The sequence below is a fragment of the Loxodonta africana genome, chromosome 2, assembly GCF_030014295.1.
Source record: "Loxodonta africana isolate mLoxAfr1 chromosome 2, mLoxAfr1.hap2, whole genome shotgun sequence".
In the NCBI taxonomy this organism is placed as follows: domain Eukaryota; kingdom Metazoa; phylum Chordata; class Mammalia; order Proboscidea; family Elephantidae; genus Loxodonta; species Loxodonta africana.
This window is the reverse complement of record NC_087343.1, coordinates 102,936,096-102,954,315: the sequence shown is the minus strand read 5'-3', so window position 1 is coordinate 102,954,315 and position 18,220 is coordinate 102,936,096. Positions and strand designations below refer to the sequence as shown.

At 41.6% G+C, this 18,220-nt stretch overlaps 1 protein-coding gene across 2 annotated transcripts in view; it reads left to right on the top strand.

The window, feature by feature from the left end:
• The first annotated feature begins 408 nt into the window (after positions 1-408).
• Positions 409-18,220, top strand: part of ELL2 (elongation factor for RNA polymerase II 2) — a 79,920-nt gene continuing 62,108 nt past the window's right edge. Inside the window, exon 1 of one of the 2 annotated variants that reach the window (XM_064274239.1) lies at positions 409-676. In XM_064274239.1, the coding sequence (XP_064130309.1) occupies positions 530-676 (147 nt within the window). In that variant the 5' untranslated portion in view covers positions 409-529. The remainder of the gene's footprint in view (positions 677-18,220) is intronic. The other variant, XM_064274238.1, reaches the window with a different exon arrangement.

Genomic DNA, 18,220 nt, shown 5'->3' with positions numbered 1-18,220 from the left:
CAAGAAGCAACTCTCGCTTACTCTTCTGCTCTTAACTACTACCCTCCAAGGGGCGGGGCTCCGACTCCAGGTAACCAGACCAGACAACCTGAATACCCAATTAGCAAGGGATCCCCAAGTCAGCCTGGCCAATCGCGGCGGGGGAGCCAAGACGACCAGACGTGACGTCAGATGTGATTAAGTTGACGCGTCACCTCGACGTCAGCCTCTCACTTCTCGGACGTCCCGTCCCGGGAGCAAAACTCCAGCGACTTTGGGCCCCGCCCCCGTGAGAGAAGAGGACGACCAATGAGAGCGGTCCCGAGGGGCTCGGGACCAATCAGGCCGCCCCAGGGCGGGGCGCGGGGCCGAAGGGTGGGGCGGGTGGCGGCGGTGGCTGCCCGAGGTCTGGGTGAGCGCAGTATATGACAGTACGTCAGCAGCGGGATGGCCGTAGCTGTGGCGGCGGCTGCAGAAGCCCGAGCAGCCGCGGCCGCAGTGGAGGCTACAGCCCGAGAGGCGTCGGCAGCGGCACCCCGGGGAGTTTAAGATGGCGGCAGGGGGGGCGGCGGGCCTGCGGGAGGAGAAGCGCTATGGGCTGTCGTGCGGGCGGCTGGGGCAAGACAACATCACTGTACTGCATGTGAAGCTTACCGAAACGGCGATCCGGGCGCTCGAGACCTACCAGAGCCAGAAGGTGAGCGGACAAGCCGGCCGCGGTCAGAGAGGGAGAGGGCGCCCTTCGCCGCCCGCCGCGTCTCCCTCAGGCCCAGGAACCCTGAGCGGGGCTGGCGGGGACGGGGGAGCCGTGGCTCAACGCCGCTGCCATCAGCGCCCGCGGCGGCAGGGCAGGGCAGGGCCGGGCAGGGTCGCTGACGCTGCGGTCCCGGGCCGGCCGGGCGCCGGGGCGTTGGTAGGCGAGCGGGCGGGCGGCCCCTGGCGGCGGGGCCGAGGCAGCCGCAGCCCTGGCTGGGCTGCGGCGCCGCAGCGGGACTTTCCGACGGCGCCTCCGGGTTTCCTGGCCGTTCTGCCCCCAAAAGGGAGAGATGGCACCGGGGAGACAAGTGAGACGACCACGCTGCCCACGGAGGCAGTGGGGGGCGCGCTCGGAGTACCGGTTACCAACCTGAGAGGACCCGCGGCCGTCCGCGTCTTAGGGTAACACATAGGTACCGGGGGTCCAAAGAAACGGGGACATACGCGCTCCGCGTATGGGGAGACACACCTTGTACTTGGAGAGACGGGGACACCGGCGCTCCGTGTATGGGGGAGACACCCCTTGTACTCGCGGGGACTTGGGAACACAAGTGCTCTGCTTATGGGTGGGGGTAGGAGAGAACCATGTACTCAGATCCGGACACAGGTCCTCTTGTATGGAGGGAGGGGACACACTTTTTACTAACAATGACTCGGGGACACGGGCGCTTCGCGTTCCGGGAGACGCACAGCGTCCGGGGCAGACACACACCACCACCGCGTACAGGAGACCCGAGGACCCTCACACACCCAGCGCTCACCTAGGAGCAAGGCATAGAATACTGGGGGGGAGAGACTCGCGAAACTCTGCGTAGCCGAAAGAAGAGCCGAGCCGCGCGTCTCGAGCGGACTCACCGACGTGTAGACGAGGGTGGGGGGATACGCTGTGAAGCGGCCAGACTCGAGGAGGATCGTCTCTCACCTCGCATTCCGGACCCATGGACTCACACACACACACACACACACCTCGAGTATAGCTCACTTAGATACACATATGCCGCAACTGGACAGCAGTCCCAGGAACACATTTTCACCATGAAAAAAAAAAAAAGTGGGAGGGTGGGAGAGACACAGAAGGGATGGCGACACCAGAGTGCACGGGAATCCGTTTATGGACATGCAGTACTATGTGTGGATGAGCAAGACAGGAGTGGACGCATTGCATGAGGGAAGGGAATACCATATGTAGGACTGGTAACCTTTTACTCCGAGAGAAGAGAGACAGCCAGAGGGAGATAAAACTCCCACGGCGCCCTGACAAATAGCCAGTCCATACCAAAGAAACACTCCGATTGGTTTCATAGGAGAGGGGCAGAGGGACACTAGACAGAGGCTGACATAGTTTTTTAGATAAAAGTGAAGAAAAGAATTAACATCTGTTGAGCTCCCACTAGTGCCAGGCAGTTTAAATGCACAGAGTCAGAGGCAGAGCCTCAGGAGAGGTGTAAACCCTGGTACACTGGATGCTTGTGAACCTGGTAGAACTCACATTCAGAGAGACCCCTCCCATAAATGTGCACACAGGGACACAGTTGTACATGAACCCATGTGACAGAGCAGGAGAGACTCAGAGATGAGCATGTTCTCATGAAGGCACTCAGAGCTTGTTGAATACATGATGTACATGCCAGGGTGCATATGTATACCCACCAGAGAAGCATATGGTGAAAAATACAGAGAGAAAGATACCTTCCTACATATGAAAAAGTCCCACAGAGAAAGCTTCATGTATGGTCAGTGCACACCCAACGATAGAAGTGCAAGGGGATACAAGAAATACAGAACTGCATGTGCCTGTAGCTACTTCCAGACAGGTGTGTGGGCAGGGAAGAGAGCAGCTCCTGCGTTGAGTGGGAGGCCCATCTGGGGGAAGCCAGATAGGCAGGCAGAGGGACAGAGACAGACACTGGAGAGAAACTCAGCCCTGCAAGATAGAACGATAAGCTTGCCTGTTTCAAGAGAAGGAGGGTAGATTAGGGGATGTAAAGAGGGAAAAACACACAGAGGCTGGGAGAGGAAGAAACCAGCAGGAGAGGCCAACCCATAGTCAGAAACAGACCCACAGAGCAGAGGGTGGGGAGAGGCATTGCTGGGGACAGTGGGTCAGCCAGCCACCTGTGTGGAGCAACAAGCAGACTGTACAGTTGATTACAGTAAAATTGATGACACTGTACACCTAGCAGGGAAGGAGTGGGGAGAGGAGGCCCACCCAGGGAAGGGGAATGATGGTGCCCAGTGAGGTGGCAGAGAGACCCCCGTTGCCCACTGATCTGCATAATTGCTAAGGGCTGACCAAGGGAGTTCTGTTAGCTTTCCTGCCTTCATATGTGGCTTTCATTTGTGCCTCCTGCACCCTAGTGTTCACATGTTTGGGATTAAGTTTGGATTGCTGTGACTCCAGAAGCACCTACGTTTATATACCAACATCGTCTAGGAGATAGGGGATCAAATAGTCTCTGATTTCTTTCCCAGCCATCCACTTAGTTCCTGATTTTTTTTTTTTTTTAATTTACTTTTTTAGTCAAAGCTACCAAAGTCAGTGGCTTTGTTTGCTTCTGGCTCCTTCTATTGCCTGTTAATAATCAGTACTATCTTTTTCCGTTCCTGTGAATGCAAATTAATGTGTCTGGTTAATCTGTACCGAGACAAAGGGAAAGGGTGAAGACTTTTTTCTAAGTCCCTCCACCTTTCTGAGTGTGGTAGGTCCAGGTAGACTGAGTGAGTCATAGGATTATTTTTCTTCTGAAGAGCTGGTGGTAGAAATGGTGGTGTGCAGGGGGAGGGGGAAAAAATGCTGACTTGGCCTTTATAGCTGGACACTGCCTTGTTCCTGACTTAACCAGCTCCTGTCCTAAGGCCTGACTGGGACACACTGTCACCTCAGCCACAGAAATACTTTTTAAAAGACTAGGAGAAGCAGGAATTGGAGTGAGTCTGTCAACCCCAGAGGGATGAAATGTAGGCAGAGCCTGAAGAGATAGAAGTCAGGGACATTTCAGGCTGATACAGCAGAATCCTTAGGAGTGTTCAGCTAAGCCTCCCACAAATGTGTCCTCGGTGCCCCTCCTCCTGGCTCAGGCCAGACGGGCTCCTTCCTCTGTGGGCACAATAACAGTTGCCAGCAGTGGGCATCTGGCAGAGTTTTTATCCCTTAGTAAAATGATCCTTATTAGATCTTTCCCACTTTCTTTCATTATCAGAAGTCGAGCCCATGACTTTAAATTGCAGCTGTTGTTTGGAAGTGTGCCGCATGCACTGGCTGGTCGGGAGGAGGTTTCTGGTGGTCCAACCAATGCTCTGGCCATTCCTGTGCTCATGCAGGGAGGTGCATGGTGTTCCACAGCAGGCAGCACGGGCCAGTGCGAGGCGACGACTATCACTCCTTCTCTTACAACGGCTTTCTAAGGGCCAGACAGTCAACAGATTAATTTCCTAAATTAAGCATTAGAGAATTCTTTTTGTCCAGATTATTTTATCCATAAAATTCTGAATTAGTCCATTTGACCTATGGCCTTAGGGAAGTGAATTTAGGAATTTTAAGATGCTATGATTTTTTTTTTTTTTTTTATGATTTAGACAGGGCAGCGAAGTTCTTTAGATATAATTGAGTAAATAAACTAAATTATTAGAGCTCATGGAAACAAGATGGCTAATAAAAATTCTGAGATCTTGGTTTTCTCAAATTCCAGTTCCTTACTGTTTCAGAAGACAAAAATACCTAATTGGCCTTCATTATTTCAAGTTTTCTATTTTTAGAGAAGAAATGAAGAATACTATCTTAGGAAACCACCTACATAGGGATGGAGGGAGGGGGACATTGTAAATTCAGGAAAGAGTTACAGTTGGAGTAAATATCATCTAAAAGTTGTTTTCCACTTGGTTTGAATATGGAAGCAGTTTCAAATTGGTTATATACAGTAAAACCTCTACAAGTGGGAACCTTTGTAAGGCGAAAACCTGTTAGAGAAGGAAAGCTTAAATATTTTTCAAGAATCAAGAGCAATAGAAAAGTGCTAAGACTGCACCCTGTCAAAAGCAGAAAATTCGCAAGACTCAGAAATAAGGCAGTCCTATTGAGTTCTGGAAACCCTGGTGGCATAGTGGTTAAGTGCTACGGCTGCAACCAAAGGGTTGGCAGTTTGAGTCCACCGGGCGTTCCTTGGAAACTCTGTGGGGCAGCTCTCCTCTGTCCTGTAAGGTTGCTATGAGTCAGAATCGACTCGACGGCACTGGGTTTGTTTTTTTGGCTATTGAGTTCTGGTTCTCACAAGTTTCACTGTATAAAAAAGTGTTAACTGAAAAATTATTTTTTTGATTTGCAGAATAAATCCAGACATGTTAATACAGATATCTAGAATATATTGCAAAGCTGCTTGTTTTTTAAATCTTTATAGATTGATTTTTTTGAATGAGGGGACAAGTTACTAAATAAAGAAAAAAGATTACAAATTACAACTTTATAATCATTCTAAATTAGTATCTATGATCATGTGGTCTACATAAGCTTTACATATCTTAAATAAACATATATTACTATAATTACATATTTCTACCAAATGTATCCTGAAATTATATTTGAAATGAAAACTCAAATTCTAAAATACCATATTTTAGCTAGTTTCCTTAGTAGTATAGCTGGCTTTATTTTGCTATTTAAATAATTCATTTGTAGTAACAAAAGTCATAGTGAAATATTATTTTCAGATTGTGTCATGCTGAGCTTGTCAATTTAGTTTTTAAAGAATGTTTACTCAAAGTTTCAAAGGTAGTGACTCAAATAATATTATCATGTTTTCCCAACTATTATATCAAATGTCTGTATAGTTGTGTTTGGGGGTGGGGGCTGCTCGTTCTCTGTCCCTGAAGATCAGAAGGCAAATGCCTTTAAGGTAAGATTGTGTTACCATATTCTCTTGTCAACTCTAACTATTGGCTGGAAATACATTTTCCTGCCTTGATTAGTTTCTTCTAGGAAAACGATAGTGGTTTGAAAATTTATGCAAATATACATTTAATTTTACGTAAGGAACTCAGTCTTTCTATGTATTACTACGTACTATTATTTCCAGTCAAAGCAGGTCTTATTTAAGCCTCCAAAGTTGCTGTCCTTCACGGTAGCTCCCTTTAATGTGTTACTTGGTCTTCACTGATCCCACAGGTCATGTGGCAAGTGATTTCCTTGCCTTAGTCTTGCCCCGTCAGGTGAATTTTTCAGCATTTGATTCATTATGGTTTTAAGAGGCACAGAAAAAACTCATACCCTGCTTTTTCTTTATCACTCCCCTTTTCTGCCTGTCCTCAAACAATTGTATGTGTGTGTGTGTGACTAATTTCTATAATCTGTCTTATAAATACCAAAGACCGATTTCTCCTTAAGGTATCACTTGAGCACCTAGACCTGCCACCACGGAGCTGCCACAACTATCCAGTAGGTACTCAGGACGTGTTTATTAAGTAAAACAATAAGCCTGCTTTAACAGACACCTTTTATTACACTTTAAAAGTATAGCCAGGTTTAATTTAAATAACTGAATCATACTGACTTTTGACTTAGACCCACATTCAGTGTGAACTTGATCTTAAAATGCTTTTTATCACATAAAGACAAATTTGTGCCCATGTTGCCATATTTGAAAAGTTTATTCAAATGATCAGGCGCTCAGAGCAAAGGAGGGTGCTCCTCCCAGTGAAAAGCAGCAGCCAGATTGCCTAAAAAGATAGACAGGGAACCTTGGCACCAGAATTAGGAAGAGAAAGAAAGAACATATGTGAAGGATTGGAGTATGTTCAAGAACAGAATTTAAAAGGAAAGGGGCATGGAATTCTTGGACTGATTTATAGGAAAGCTTACCCAGGACAGTCATCAGATCCAGCCTTTCCATTTGCTCTGTTTGCACCTGTAAAAAATCGAGGAAGCTGTACTCATAGCACTTATTGGATAATTTGTGAGAAAGCCAGCAAAGGGAGGAAAATGAGAATTTCAGCCCAACTAAAGCTGGGTCATTTTTAAGTTTGCGGTGATCACTTTCTCTGCCACAAAGAGACTCAGGAGCCCTGTGCCAGAGTCCAGCCCACATATTTGCCAATTTTGGCCAAATATATTTAGAGTGTTTGACAAGATGTCCCTAAAATGTGATGAGCTGAGTTTTAGCAAAAAAAAAAAAAAAAAAATTGCCCATATGGCTTTCAGAAAAGCATGTATATAATCTTACATTTGACTGTCCTGCATACCTCAGCTCCATACAGCATTTTTCATGACATATGCAAAAACCTAGAAAAGCAGGTCTGGAATAGAATACAATAAATTAATGACTGTGTCTCCACAGCTAAATCGAAGCTGAAAATTGTGGCATAATTCAGGTTAGATTTATCAGGGAGCGTTGCTTTCTCTTTCTCCTCTTTTTTCTTTTCCTTTTCTTTACCTTCCTTTCTCTTTGTCTCTGTCTCTCTCTCTTTCTCTTCATATGTCTATAGTTTCTGTTGTGGTATTATGGCTCTTGCAAGCCGTGTTAAATCTTCAGGAAGAGCTGATTTAACAGCATCCACTAATAACTTTGCCAACAAAGGCCAAACCGAACTTTTCCATGTGCGCAGTTTAACATAATATAGGAAGAGAGTCAGTATCTTGTTAATTAGACTATAAGCTCCTTAAGAATTCATGAATCAAAATGAACCTTGAATTGAACTCTGCAGTCAGGGCGTTTGGCTACCAGTTTCCCAGTAACTAGATTGAAAGACAGATGGCATAAGTTTCTTTTCTTTTTGGTAATTCTGTCTGCTGTTGATCTAAAAAAGATCCTTGGATCTTGAAGGATTTTAGCAGACAGAGAGTAGATGGGGGACCACGTCTCTGGCAGAGGGAATGGCATGAGCAAGGAAAAGACAGTGGTAGAAAAGCTAGGGCAGGTTCTGAGAAACACAAGGAAAATCCTGTTCCACTTAACCTGGAGTGCAGGAGGAGAATAAAGTCAGATTTAAGAGAGGAAAGGCAGGTTGGAGCAGTTTGATTACCTTACTAAGAAGTTTGTGTCTCATCCTGCCAACACTGGGGAGATGAGTAGAAACTTAAGGTGGTAATGTGATTTGAGCTATGCTTTAGGACTATTCTGGCCTCCATGTACAGAATGAATATATGATGCATCTGGAAGGAAGAAGACAGGTTGGGAAGAAATATGTGGTCCAGGCCAGAGGTAATTGGTGTATGAACTAGGATATTGGTGGGAGACATTAGAAATGAATAGAATCTACAGAATTTAACAACAGGTTTTAAAGGTGGAGGGTTGAATTGCAATTTCTCACCAATGGGACTAGGAGGAAAACCCTTAATAGAAAAAGGAAGATTAGAAGCATTAGGAAAGTCTGTGGAAGTGGGCAGATAAAGATGGTGAGTGCCATTTTGGTGAATATTTACTCAGTCTTTTGTTTCATGATCAAGAGACTTATGATTGATTAGATGTTTTATATTTGAGAAGTGTATTTGAGTGTCTGAGGCTAGATTAGAACAGAACTGTATCGCTTACATGTCTTATATAAATACTTTCATTTGGATGGAAATTTGGGGGATTGTTGATGTTCTGAGGGAAAGTTGAAATTGTTAGATGCAATAAGTCTTGGTTTTGAACAGGCCTTTTTTAATTTTGTCTGTATTTTTATAGACTTTCTTTATTGAATAATTCTCGGTAAATTATACTTAAGATTATCATAACAAAGGACACAGATAATATGAAAAACTGATTTGATTTGAACATGAACATCAGACCTTCTGTGGTTTCTGCCCCTAGTGATTATTGAAATATTAAATAACTCTATATAATGTACCTGGATTTATATTTGAGCATCATTTCAAAACAGCATAATTCCTAAAGGGTCAATACTTTAATTTTTTTCCAGACTATCTCCATTGTGAGGATGGCGCAGGACCAGGCAGTGTTTTGTTCTGTTGCGCATAGGGTCGCTATAAGTCGAAACTGACTCAAAGGCACCTAACAACAATAACATAAATCTTAGGATTTCAAGTAGTTCTTAAAGAAACATGGGAGGCAAACTTCAAACCAGCTAATGAGTTAGTTACCGTGAATCAGTCTTTAAATCAACAACATTTGAAGCATAAAAAAACAAAAACAAAAAATACCTGTTGCCATCGATTCCGACTCATAGCGATCCTATGGGACAGAGTAGAACTGCCCCATAGAGATTCCAAGGAATGCCTGGTGGATTCGAACTGCCTACCTTTCGGTTAACAGCCATAGCACTTAACCACTAAGCCACCAGTGTTTAGAGCTTATCATGGGATTTATAATTGTATAACAAGCTTATATCTCAAATCTGACTGTGAATGCAAATAAAGGTTTGTTCCCTGGGATCATGAGCTCTAGAGTAGAAGCATATGGAGAAACAGTAAAATAAGCTTGGATTAGAAAATGGAGATTATTTTAAAAATACTGGAAATTGATACCAAAAAAAAAAAAAGAAGAAGCATCTAAAACACTTTTACAAAGAGGATCCATTGGAAAGCTTGAAACAGGGAAACTACATGACCGTATTTAAGGTTTCAGAAAGATCACTGTGGCTGCTGTGTGAATGAGGGATTATGTGGGAAGAGCAGAAGGCAGAGCCCTGAAGAGAGGTGATGGGGCTGGGATAGGAATGGTAATTATGGATGGGGTTAGATTTTGGATGTTTTAAAGATTGACAAGACTTGCTGATGGATGAAATATGTCAAGAAAAGAGGAGACAAATCAAGGATTACCAGTCAATTCTTAAGCAGTTGTGAAGAATGCTGTCACTTACTAAGATGGGGAACACTCAGATAGATGTAGGTTTGGGGAGTGAAAATTAAGAGTTGTGTTTGGATACTTTAAGTTTGAAGTGCCCAGTAAGCTTCCATAAGAAGATGAGTTGGGGGAAGGTCAGAGCTGGAGATAAATATTTGGGGGGTATTAACACAGAGATGGCATTTAAGTCCAGAGAGCCATATATGCTCAGTTAGGGAGAGTGAATATATGAAGAAAAGAAAGGCAAGGTCCCCAACATTTGGAGGCCAGTCATGCAGTGGACAATCAGAAAATAAGACAGAGGGAATGGGCAAGGAGGTAGGAGAAAAATCAGGAAAGTATTTGTAATAGGAAGGAATGGTCAACAGGATAGAACACTGTTAAATTGAGGTAAGAGAGGAAAAGAAATGACCACTGAACTTGGCAACAGAGGACCTCTCAGGTGCAATCTCAAGGAATAGTAGAGACAGAAGCCAACTGGAATGGGGTGAGTAGAGGAAGGGAGGTGAAGAAGTAGACACTATTTTCATATCCTCAAAAATGACCTCATTTTTTTGGTGTTCCATTTGAACACAGAATTCCCTGCATTTATTTCGTCACATATCTGCCCACTTCTACTAAATCACAAGTCCTTTCTTGACAGGGACAGACCATAACCTATTTAGCTTTATTCTCCAATGCCTTGTTCTATGCCTGGCACATGCCAGAAGATCAGTAAATGTTTGCTAAATGAATAAATGAGTATTTGGTAGCCTTAATTCTGACTTCTTCATCTTTATCTTTTATTAAAGAAAAATTATCTTAAAGATACTGAACTGAGTTTTTACTACATAGGCACCTTTCCTGGTCCTCTGAGGTATCATGGTTCTAATAATGGACACAAAAGCAATGATACTAAATATTGTCTTAAAATATACCAACACTTACATTTCAGGTAAGCATATTTAGATCCTAAAGTGTCTGCGTGAATCTTATCAGAAAGTTCAAGCTACTATGAAACTTACCTTCCTTGGATGTGTGTGTGTATGTGTGTGTGAAACAAGTCTTGACAAGCCTGGCTTCACCCTTGAATAAGCCTGTTGTTCAGTGGAGAAGTTTCTAGTCAAGGTTACGTCCATGGGCCATGAACCAAGCACCCATAACTAGTGCGTTACAATGTGTATGTGTAACAAAAGCCTTGTGTACTCATGACTCATTGTTTTGTTTTTCACAAAGAAACTGTCAAATGAAAAAGAAGTAAGGGAATCAAAACACCAAAACAGAAGTGGAGATCGTTGTTGTTGTTGTTAGGTGCCTTCGAGTCGGTTTCGACTATAGGGACCCTATGCACAGCAGAACGAAACACTGCCTGGTCCTGTGCCATCCTCACAATTGTTGTTATACTTGAGCTCATTGTTGCAGCCACTGTGTCAGTCCACCTCGTTGAGGTGTCTTCCTCTTTTCCGCTGACCCTGTACTTTGCCAAGCATGATATCCCTCTCCAGGGACTGATCCCTCCTGACAGCATGTCCAAAGTATGTAAGACGCAGCCTCGCCATCCTTGCTTTTAAGGAACATTCTGGTTGTACTTCTTCCAAGATAGATTTGTTCGTTCTTCTGGCAGTCCATGGTATATTCAATATTCTTCACCAGCACCACAATTCAAAGCCATCAGTTCTTCTTTGGTCTTCCTTATTCATTGTCCAGCTTTCACATGCATATGATGGGATTTAAAATACCATGGCTTGGGTCAGGCGCACCTTAGTCTTCAAGGTGACATCTTTTACATTTTTAAAAACATCTATGACAACAATAAATTTGGCTTACATCAGATGGCTATAGTGTTCCAGATAGCTATCTTTCAAAACAAAGATTGCATTAAATAGATTTAGGTTTTTGACCTCTTCCTACTGTTTTTAGTAATCCCTTTTATATTTCACTTTTTTCTGTGCTGTAATGAATAGAAAGAAATGATCCATTACTCCATATGCCCTTTTATGTGGTTCTTCTAAATCTGCAGAAAAGGAATTTCTCCTATTTATGAGGCCAGGTTGATTCACAAGATAAGATTCTAGATTTTGTGAAACTTAATGACTAGCTTTTTGTCATCTAATAGAAGGTTTGGGGCAAAAAAGGAGAGGCCATTTATTAAAGTAGTTTGGATTATCTCTAAATTTCTCATTCCTGCTATCATTCTGTGCGTATTACCAGGTTTTGACCAGAGCTAAGTATATTTGATTTCTTCGGGATCAACTGTATGATTTCCTGTGCCATTTCCTGCTTTAGCTCTGATTTTCTTTCTCTCTTTCTTTTTCTTTTTTCCCTGCCTAGATGTTTTTTATTACAGTGATTAAAATATAATTATTAGATATTCTTTGATTTCTCTATTGAGTGATGTTATAAAGAAGGAAGAATGTTATGACTTCAAATAAAATCATACCATAAGTTCTTAAAATGCTATAATATCTCTTTTCGGAAAGAAAGTTGATGTATTTTATACAAGTTGTATCTATAGGATTGCTATAAGTCAGAGTCGACTTGATGGCAACAGGTTTGTTTTTTTTTTTTTTGGTATCCCAGGAGAAATCACATTACTTTTTACAATTTCCTTGCACAAAACCAAAACCAGTCCCATTGCCTCGAGTCAGTTCCAACTCATGGTAACCCCATATGTTACAGAGTAGAGCTGGTCCATAGTGTTTTCTTGGCTGGGTTTTAATCTTTATGGAAGCGGATTGCCAGGGCTTTGTTCTGCTTATACAGATAAGCAATATGTAAATAGTCAAGAGATGCTTATGATAACTTTTGTGGTATAAATAACTTTGGTTTGTTCAACTCCAAAGAAACCTTCTCTCCCACCCAAAGAAATCTTGTCAGACATTGCACTAAAATATTTGTATTACTTTTATAGCCCTGACATTACTATCTTCAGTGTTTTTCAAAATGCAGCAGGAGGAATATTCCTTGGAAATAAGTGGACATAGGTTTCTTTGGATATAGAGCAATTTTTGTTGCAGTAGTATTGGCTTGTAATGGCAGATGTCAGGAGTATAACCAAACTTGTGAATGTTTTAGTATTGCCTACACTTCTATTCTGTGCTTAAGAACGCCTTGCATTTCATAAAAGGTACAGACAATTAACTCAAGGAGCTCTAAAACCAGTGAAACTACTTCAACTTTAATAATCTTTTTACTGCAAAGCATCACCTTTATCAGGTTGTTGAAGCATTTGGCAAAGGGAATTTTCCTAGCTGAGTCCAATCTGCTGTTGTTTCTTGACTGGGTGTAGATACCAGATCACTATCTTACTTACAGTTCAAATTCTGTTCAGTTAAGCCCCGGAGTTACTTGATTTTCAAAAGAGCTACTTGGTACAAATATTTAATTAAAGCTAAAAATCAAAAGTTAAAGCTCTACGGAAACTCATTTCTAATGGAATGTACTTAGTAACTTAAATATTGTTTTAAAGCATGCCGTATCATATTTGGCCACCTATAATCATATTATCTTTTAAAATTGACTAGCTTTTTTTTTTTAAGATACAATGAGTTGAGGTCACATTTGTGCAATTAACCTTAGGTTAAACAACATTTGGATGAAAAAATAACATGCTAAAGACATTTTCTTGTAATGGTGTTTACTTTTAGAATTTACCATTTCTGGTAGCTATGCCATTATCATAGCGGTCAGATATACAATAAATGGTGTACAGTTCTAGCTGTCTCCTCTTGTTGCATTTTTTTAAAACATTCAAGAAGTATAGCCTGGTAATGTCTTCTTATCTAAAATTGGGATTAAAACCAATAAAGAATTAGATATTCTTTTAAATATTTTTCTAGGTTTTCAGATATCTTAAAGGAGTTTTTCAGTAACAACTTAGTTTTTCAGGACAACTTAGTTTGTTCTGTTTGGATAAGCACCCACACTGTTTCATAGTTGAGGGTTTTATTGTTTTTTAAATGATAACACAAATATTTATGTATGTTTCTGTATTACGTAGGGTCCTTAATAGCAAAACATTAACATTTTTTAGTTTTTATTCAATCAGAAACTGAACTTTGGAAATTGTTGTGATTCTGTGACATGCATTTTCCTTGGAAACCAAATGCCAGAACCGAGTGGGCATTTAGAATCTTCTAAATGTTCAGCACTAAGGGGTAACCTATTAGAGAGGAAAGAATACAGTATTTAGAGTCCAGAGAGCTAGATTTGAGGTCCAGCCGTGACAGTCACTAACTCTGTGATCCTGTGCAATGCACCCCACCTCTTGAGCCTCATTATTTATTCTTTCCCTGATATGGGGGGTAATGATCCCTTCCTATCACCCAGAGTTGGTTTTGGGAAGCTCACTTGAGGCAAAATTATATGTGTTACAAAATTATGTAAATAAAAGGTCATTTTTGTTGAGTCAGTCAATACATACAGTAGAGCTATAACAAACTGGTTGCCATTGAATTGATTCCACCTCTTAAGCAGATCAAAATTCAGAACATGAGGTAAAAATCATATAGAGTCACAATTACTCTTGCAGTCGATATAAAGCACAGTACATATTGCTTTGTCTCTACAACCCTGAATAGTGTATAGTAGTGCATCACATATAGTAAAGAGAATATATCCAAATAATTTCATACTATTTTTTAGTTGAGCACAATGTAAATAAATACTTGTAAGTTAAATATGCATAAGACTTCTTGTATGATAACAACTAGGAATAAGACAACCTATGAAAAATACGTACTAGCGTAGTGCAGCAGTCGACACTGACATCTGGAAAAACAGCTAATGGAAGATAACTTAAAGTGGGCATAGTTCATGGTTAGCATAGTGGTGGCAGCAGTGTTTGTTTGGCTACAAACAGGTTTAATTTTAATTTTTTTGATTTGAATCCTTTCACTTGCACATTCGTTCTCCATGTACTCAGCTCTTTCTGTTGTTTTACAGCTGGCCTCTTCCTACGTTTCCCTGCCGTGGGTCCTTCAAAACATTGAGTTTCTGACTCCTGGTTTAGTCAAAGAAAGGTATAGCTGAGGAAATTTAATCTTGAGCTTGGATGTTAAGTAAGCAATGCATACGGATTGTAAAAAATAGTTTTTGGAAAGGTATGCCAGGTTGAAGAAACAGGTAGGAGGTAGAAATAGAGGGCAAAGTATCTACAGAACAAACAAAAGATTAACATGGCTGAGCTATAGATTTGGGAGGAAGTGGAAAATGAAATTGGTTTGTTCTGTAGATGGTAGGGTCTGGTCTCCGTTTCTATGTGGAGGCGTTTGCTTGTTTTGATAGACAGTGGAAAAGAACCCACTGTGGGCTGGGTATCATGCTGATAGTGGTGTCTGAGCGAGATTCTGCTAGCTCTCTGAAGGATGAGCAGTATTGAGAAGGAACTGAAGGAATGGAGGAAGGCCTTTATCTAGGTGTGAGGTTATAAGGGCCTGAAATGAGCCATTGGCTTTCAAAGCAGAGATTAAAAGCTTAATTTGAGGGAATCTGCAGCAAACTGAGTTGAAGACTGAGTAGAAGCTCCAGAGCCCTCTGCTTCATTTTTATTTGGTGCCTGATACTCAAACTTTCAGCGCTACTTATCATTATTTTTCCTGGGGTATGTCTGCTGGGTTCCCCTTCTCCTGTTTGCTCCAGATGCAGTTTTACTAATTTAGGCCTTTCTCACCAGTTTCAGAGTATTTCTAAAGCATCCCCTGGAGCTATTCTTTTTCTCTAGCCCTTGCCCCACCTCACTCCATCTGTCTCCATCTATCCTACCAAAAAAAAAAAAAAAAAAAATCTATCCTACAGGTGACTGTAAAAGCTGCATTCCTGAATCCTTCTTAAAGCAACTCACTTTCTTCTTCAGATAAGTAGAAGAGCCTCCAGTCGTTTATTCAGATCTAAAAGACCATTTAGATTATTGGGAGGCAGAGGATTGTTGGAAGGGAGTGGTGCAGGATTATTTTTATAGGGTGATAAACCTTTTGAATAGACATGAAATCCTACTGAAGTTTAAATTACTGTCCTATTTATTTTGTTTGTTGTTGTTAGGTGTCTTCGAATTGATTTTCCACTAGTAGTGACCCCATGTAACAGAATAAAACTGCCCAGTAGGGTTTTCTAGGCTGTAGTCTTTACGGAAGGAACGCTAGTAGTGCAGGGGTTAAAGTACTCAGCTGCTAACCTAAACGTCAGTGGTTCGAACCCACTAACCACTTCGTGGGAGAGAGATGTGGCAGTCTGCTTCTGTAAAGATTTACAGCCTTGGAAACCCTATGGGGCAGTTCTGTTCTATCCTTTAGGGTCACTGTGAGTCTGAATCAACTCAATGGCAGTGGGTTTGAATTTTTTGTTTGTTTGCTTTTAATCTTTACAAGAGGAGATCCCCAGGTTAGCCGAGCTCTTAACCGTTGCATCATCAGGGCTCCTTATTTATTTTATAGCAGATGGGAAATAAAAATCAGGACAAGGAAATATTGAGTAGGAGTTGCCAAGTCCAGTTCTCTTCCTTTATGTTATATTTCAAATGTGAAAGTACTCTGTGTACACACAGACCTGCCCTCTGCAGTGCTCATTCCTGTCTCCTTGCTTCGGGTACTCCCTCCTCCCTGGAGTTGCCTTTTCTAAACTGCTGCGCAAGAATCGCATTTTCCGTAAGCCCTTTGACTTTTCTAGTGTCTATTCTAGCATCCCCTTTTTGAGAGTTCTTACCCTGCCTCCCAGTAGTATTAGCGTAGTATTTTTTGTTGTTGTTGTCATTGTTGTTAGGTGCCCTTGATTCAGCTCCAACTCACGTGTGTATAACAGAATGAAGCATTGCCCAGCCCTGCACCATCTCCATGGTTGGTATGTTTGACTCCATTGTTTTGGCTGTTGCGTCAATCCATCTCATTGAGGATTTTCCTCATTTCCATGACCCTGTACTTTACCAGTCATGATATTTTTTTCTAGCAATTGGTTTTTCCTGATGATGTGTCCAAAGTAAGCAAGCCAAAGTCTCACCATCTTCACTTCTAAAGAACATCTTGATTTTATTTCTCATAAGACTGATGTGTTCATTTTGGCAGTTTGTGATATATTCAGTATTCTTTGCTAACACCACAGTTTGAATGCATCAATTCTTTTCTTTTCCTAGTATTTAATCATTGTCAAATTCTCTGCAACTGGAATATAAACTCTTTGGTCTGAGGGATTAGGCCTCACACTCTTGTATCTCTCATAGCAGATGTGGGTGGAACACGGGTAGTAAGAGAAAAGTAGCACGGCAAAGTAGGAGGATTGAGTCTTACGTTCTAGTCCCAGCTTAGTGGGACACATGGCCTGTGAAGGGTGCAGGAGAGAGATGTAGGTATCAACTATATTTTCTCTAAGGCCTCTTCTGGATTCAGAATTCTGTGATTCTAGTGATATGTCATTCACTAATAGAATATAGAAGATTGGGAGAAGAGACTGTAAATTAACACTAAGATCTTAAGCCTGGAGAACCAAGAAGATCAAAGTGCTATTGCCAGGAAAGAAGAAAAAAGGTGACATTTTGGTTAGATGTGGGGGGAGTTTAGTGTTTGCTGTGTTTTGCTGTCATTGAGAGTTTTTAATGCAGTGTGCCCTGTAGACAATGGGAAGTAGCAGGCTGTGGAGAGATGTGAATTGAGGAATGGAAAGCAGATTCAGAGTTATCAAACAGGCACTGTGAGCCTTGAAGAGGGAGTGGATCTAGAAAGAGGAAAGGGAGGGCACTGGCTTTTGCAATGAGAGGACTGATCAAAGAGATAGGAGAACTATGAAGGACTGATGTCTGTATGTGCACAGAAGAGATAATGTCCGATGCAGATGTCAGCAATTTGAAAATTTAAGAAAGTTTGTATTTGTTTGACTAGTAAGAATTGATGAACTTGATAGAGAATTTCAAATTCTCTTGTGAGTTGAGGACAGCCCCCAGGAAGAGGCTTTCTTAAGAAAGTGTAAGCAGCCACAGATCAGATGTTCTGTGCTTATGATTTGAAGGAGATTGAGGAGGCAGGGCTGACTGAAATATTGTGAAAGCTTAGAACCTGGGGCCTGTGTTACCCAAATTGCAGGACCGCCCTCCTTCGGCTCAAAGAGGGGCTCCCCAGAGCTCCTGCAGGCATGCTGTTGTTACTTCAGGAAGAGCCTTACCTATGGAAGGTAGTTTGGGGTGCTGTTTCCCTCTCTGGGAAGTTAATCTGTAGTTAATGTTTTCACAAAAGACCATGAATTAGAATGAACCACTACTAAAAGTTGGATTTTAAAAATTCAAGCTTTTATTTTTTTTAAATCCACTTCTCTCACACCATGAAATAAATTTGTCACCCAGTAGTAGTTTGATTCTCCAATAAGTCTAAAGTTAAATAGATGTTTTTGTGGTGGTAGAACAATGAGTAACATCCATTGTGATGTTTTCTCCTCGGAGATATTTATCCATTTTTATAAATAATAATAGAATAGTAAATGTTACCACTTGATTTTACATTCAGGTAATCTACCTTTCAAAGAAGTATGTATCATTTCCTTATTTCTCTTTTTATTATAATCCTGATTAGTAAACTTTTAAATCTACAGAAAAGTGTTTGGAAATAGTAGGTAATGAGCAGTGACTGAGGAGAGGGGCACACGGGTGCCTCTTTGTATTTGGGGTAGAGACAGGGACTAGAAACTAGTGTTCTAGTTTTTATGCATTAGATTTGGATGTGAAGGTGTGAAGAATAGTTTACAGGCTGTTAGGA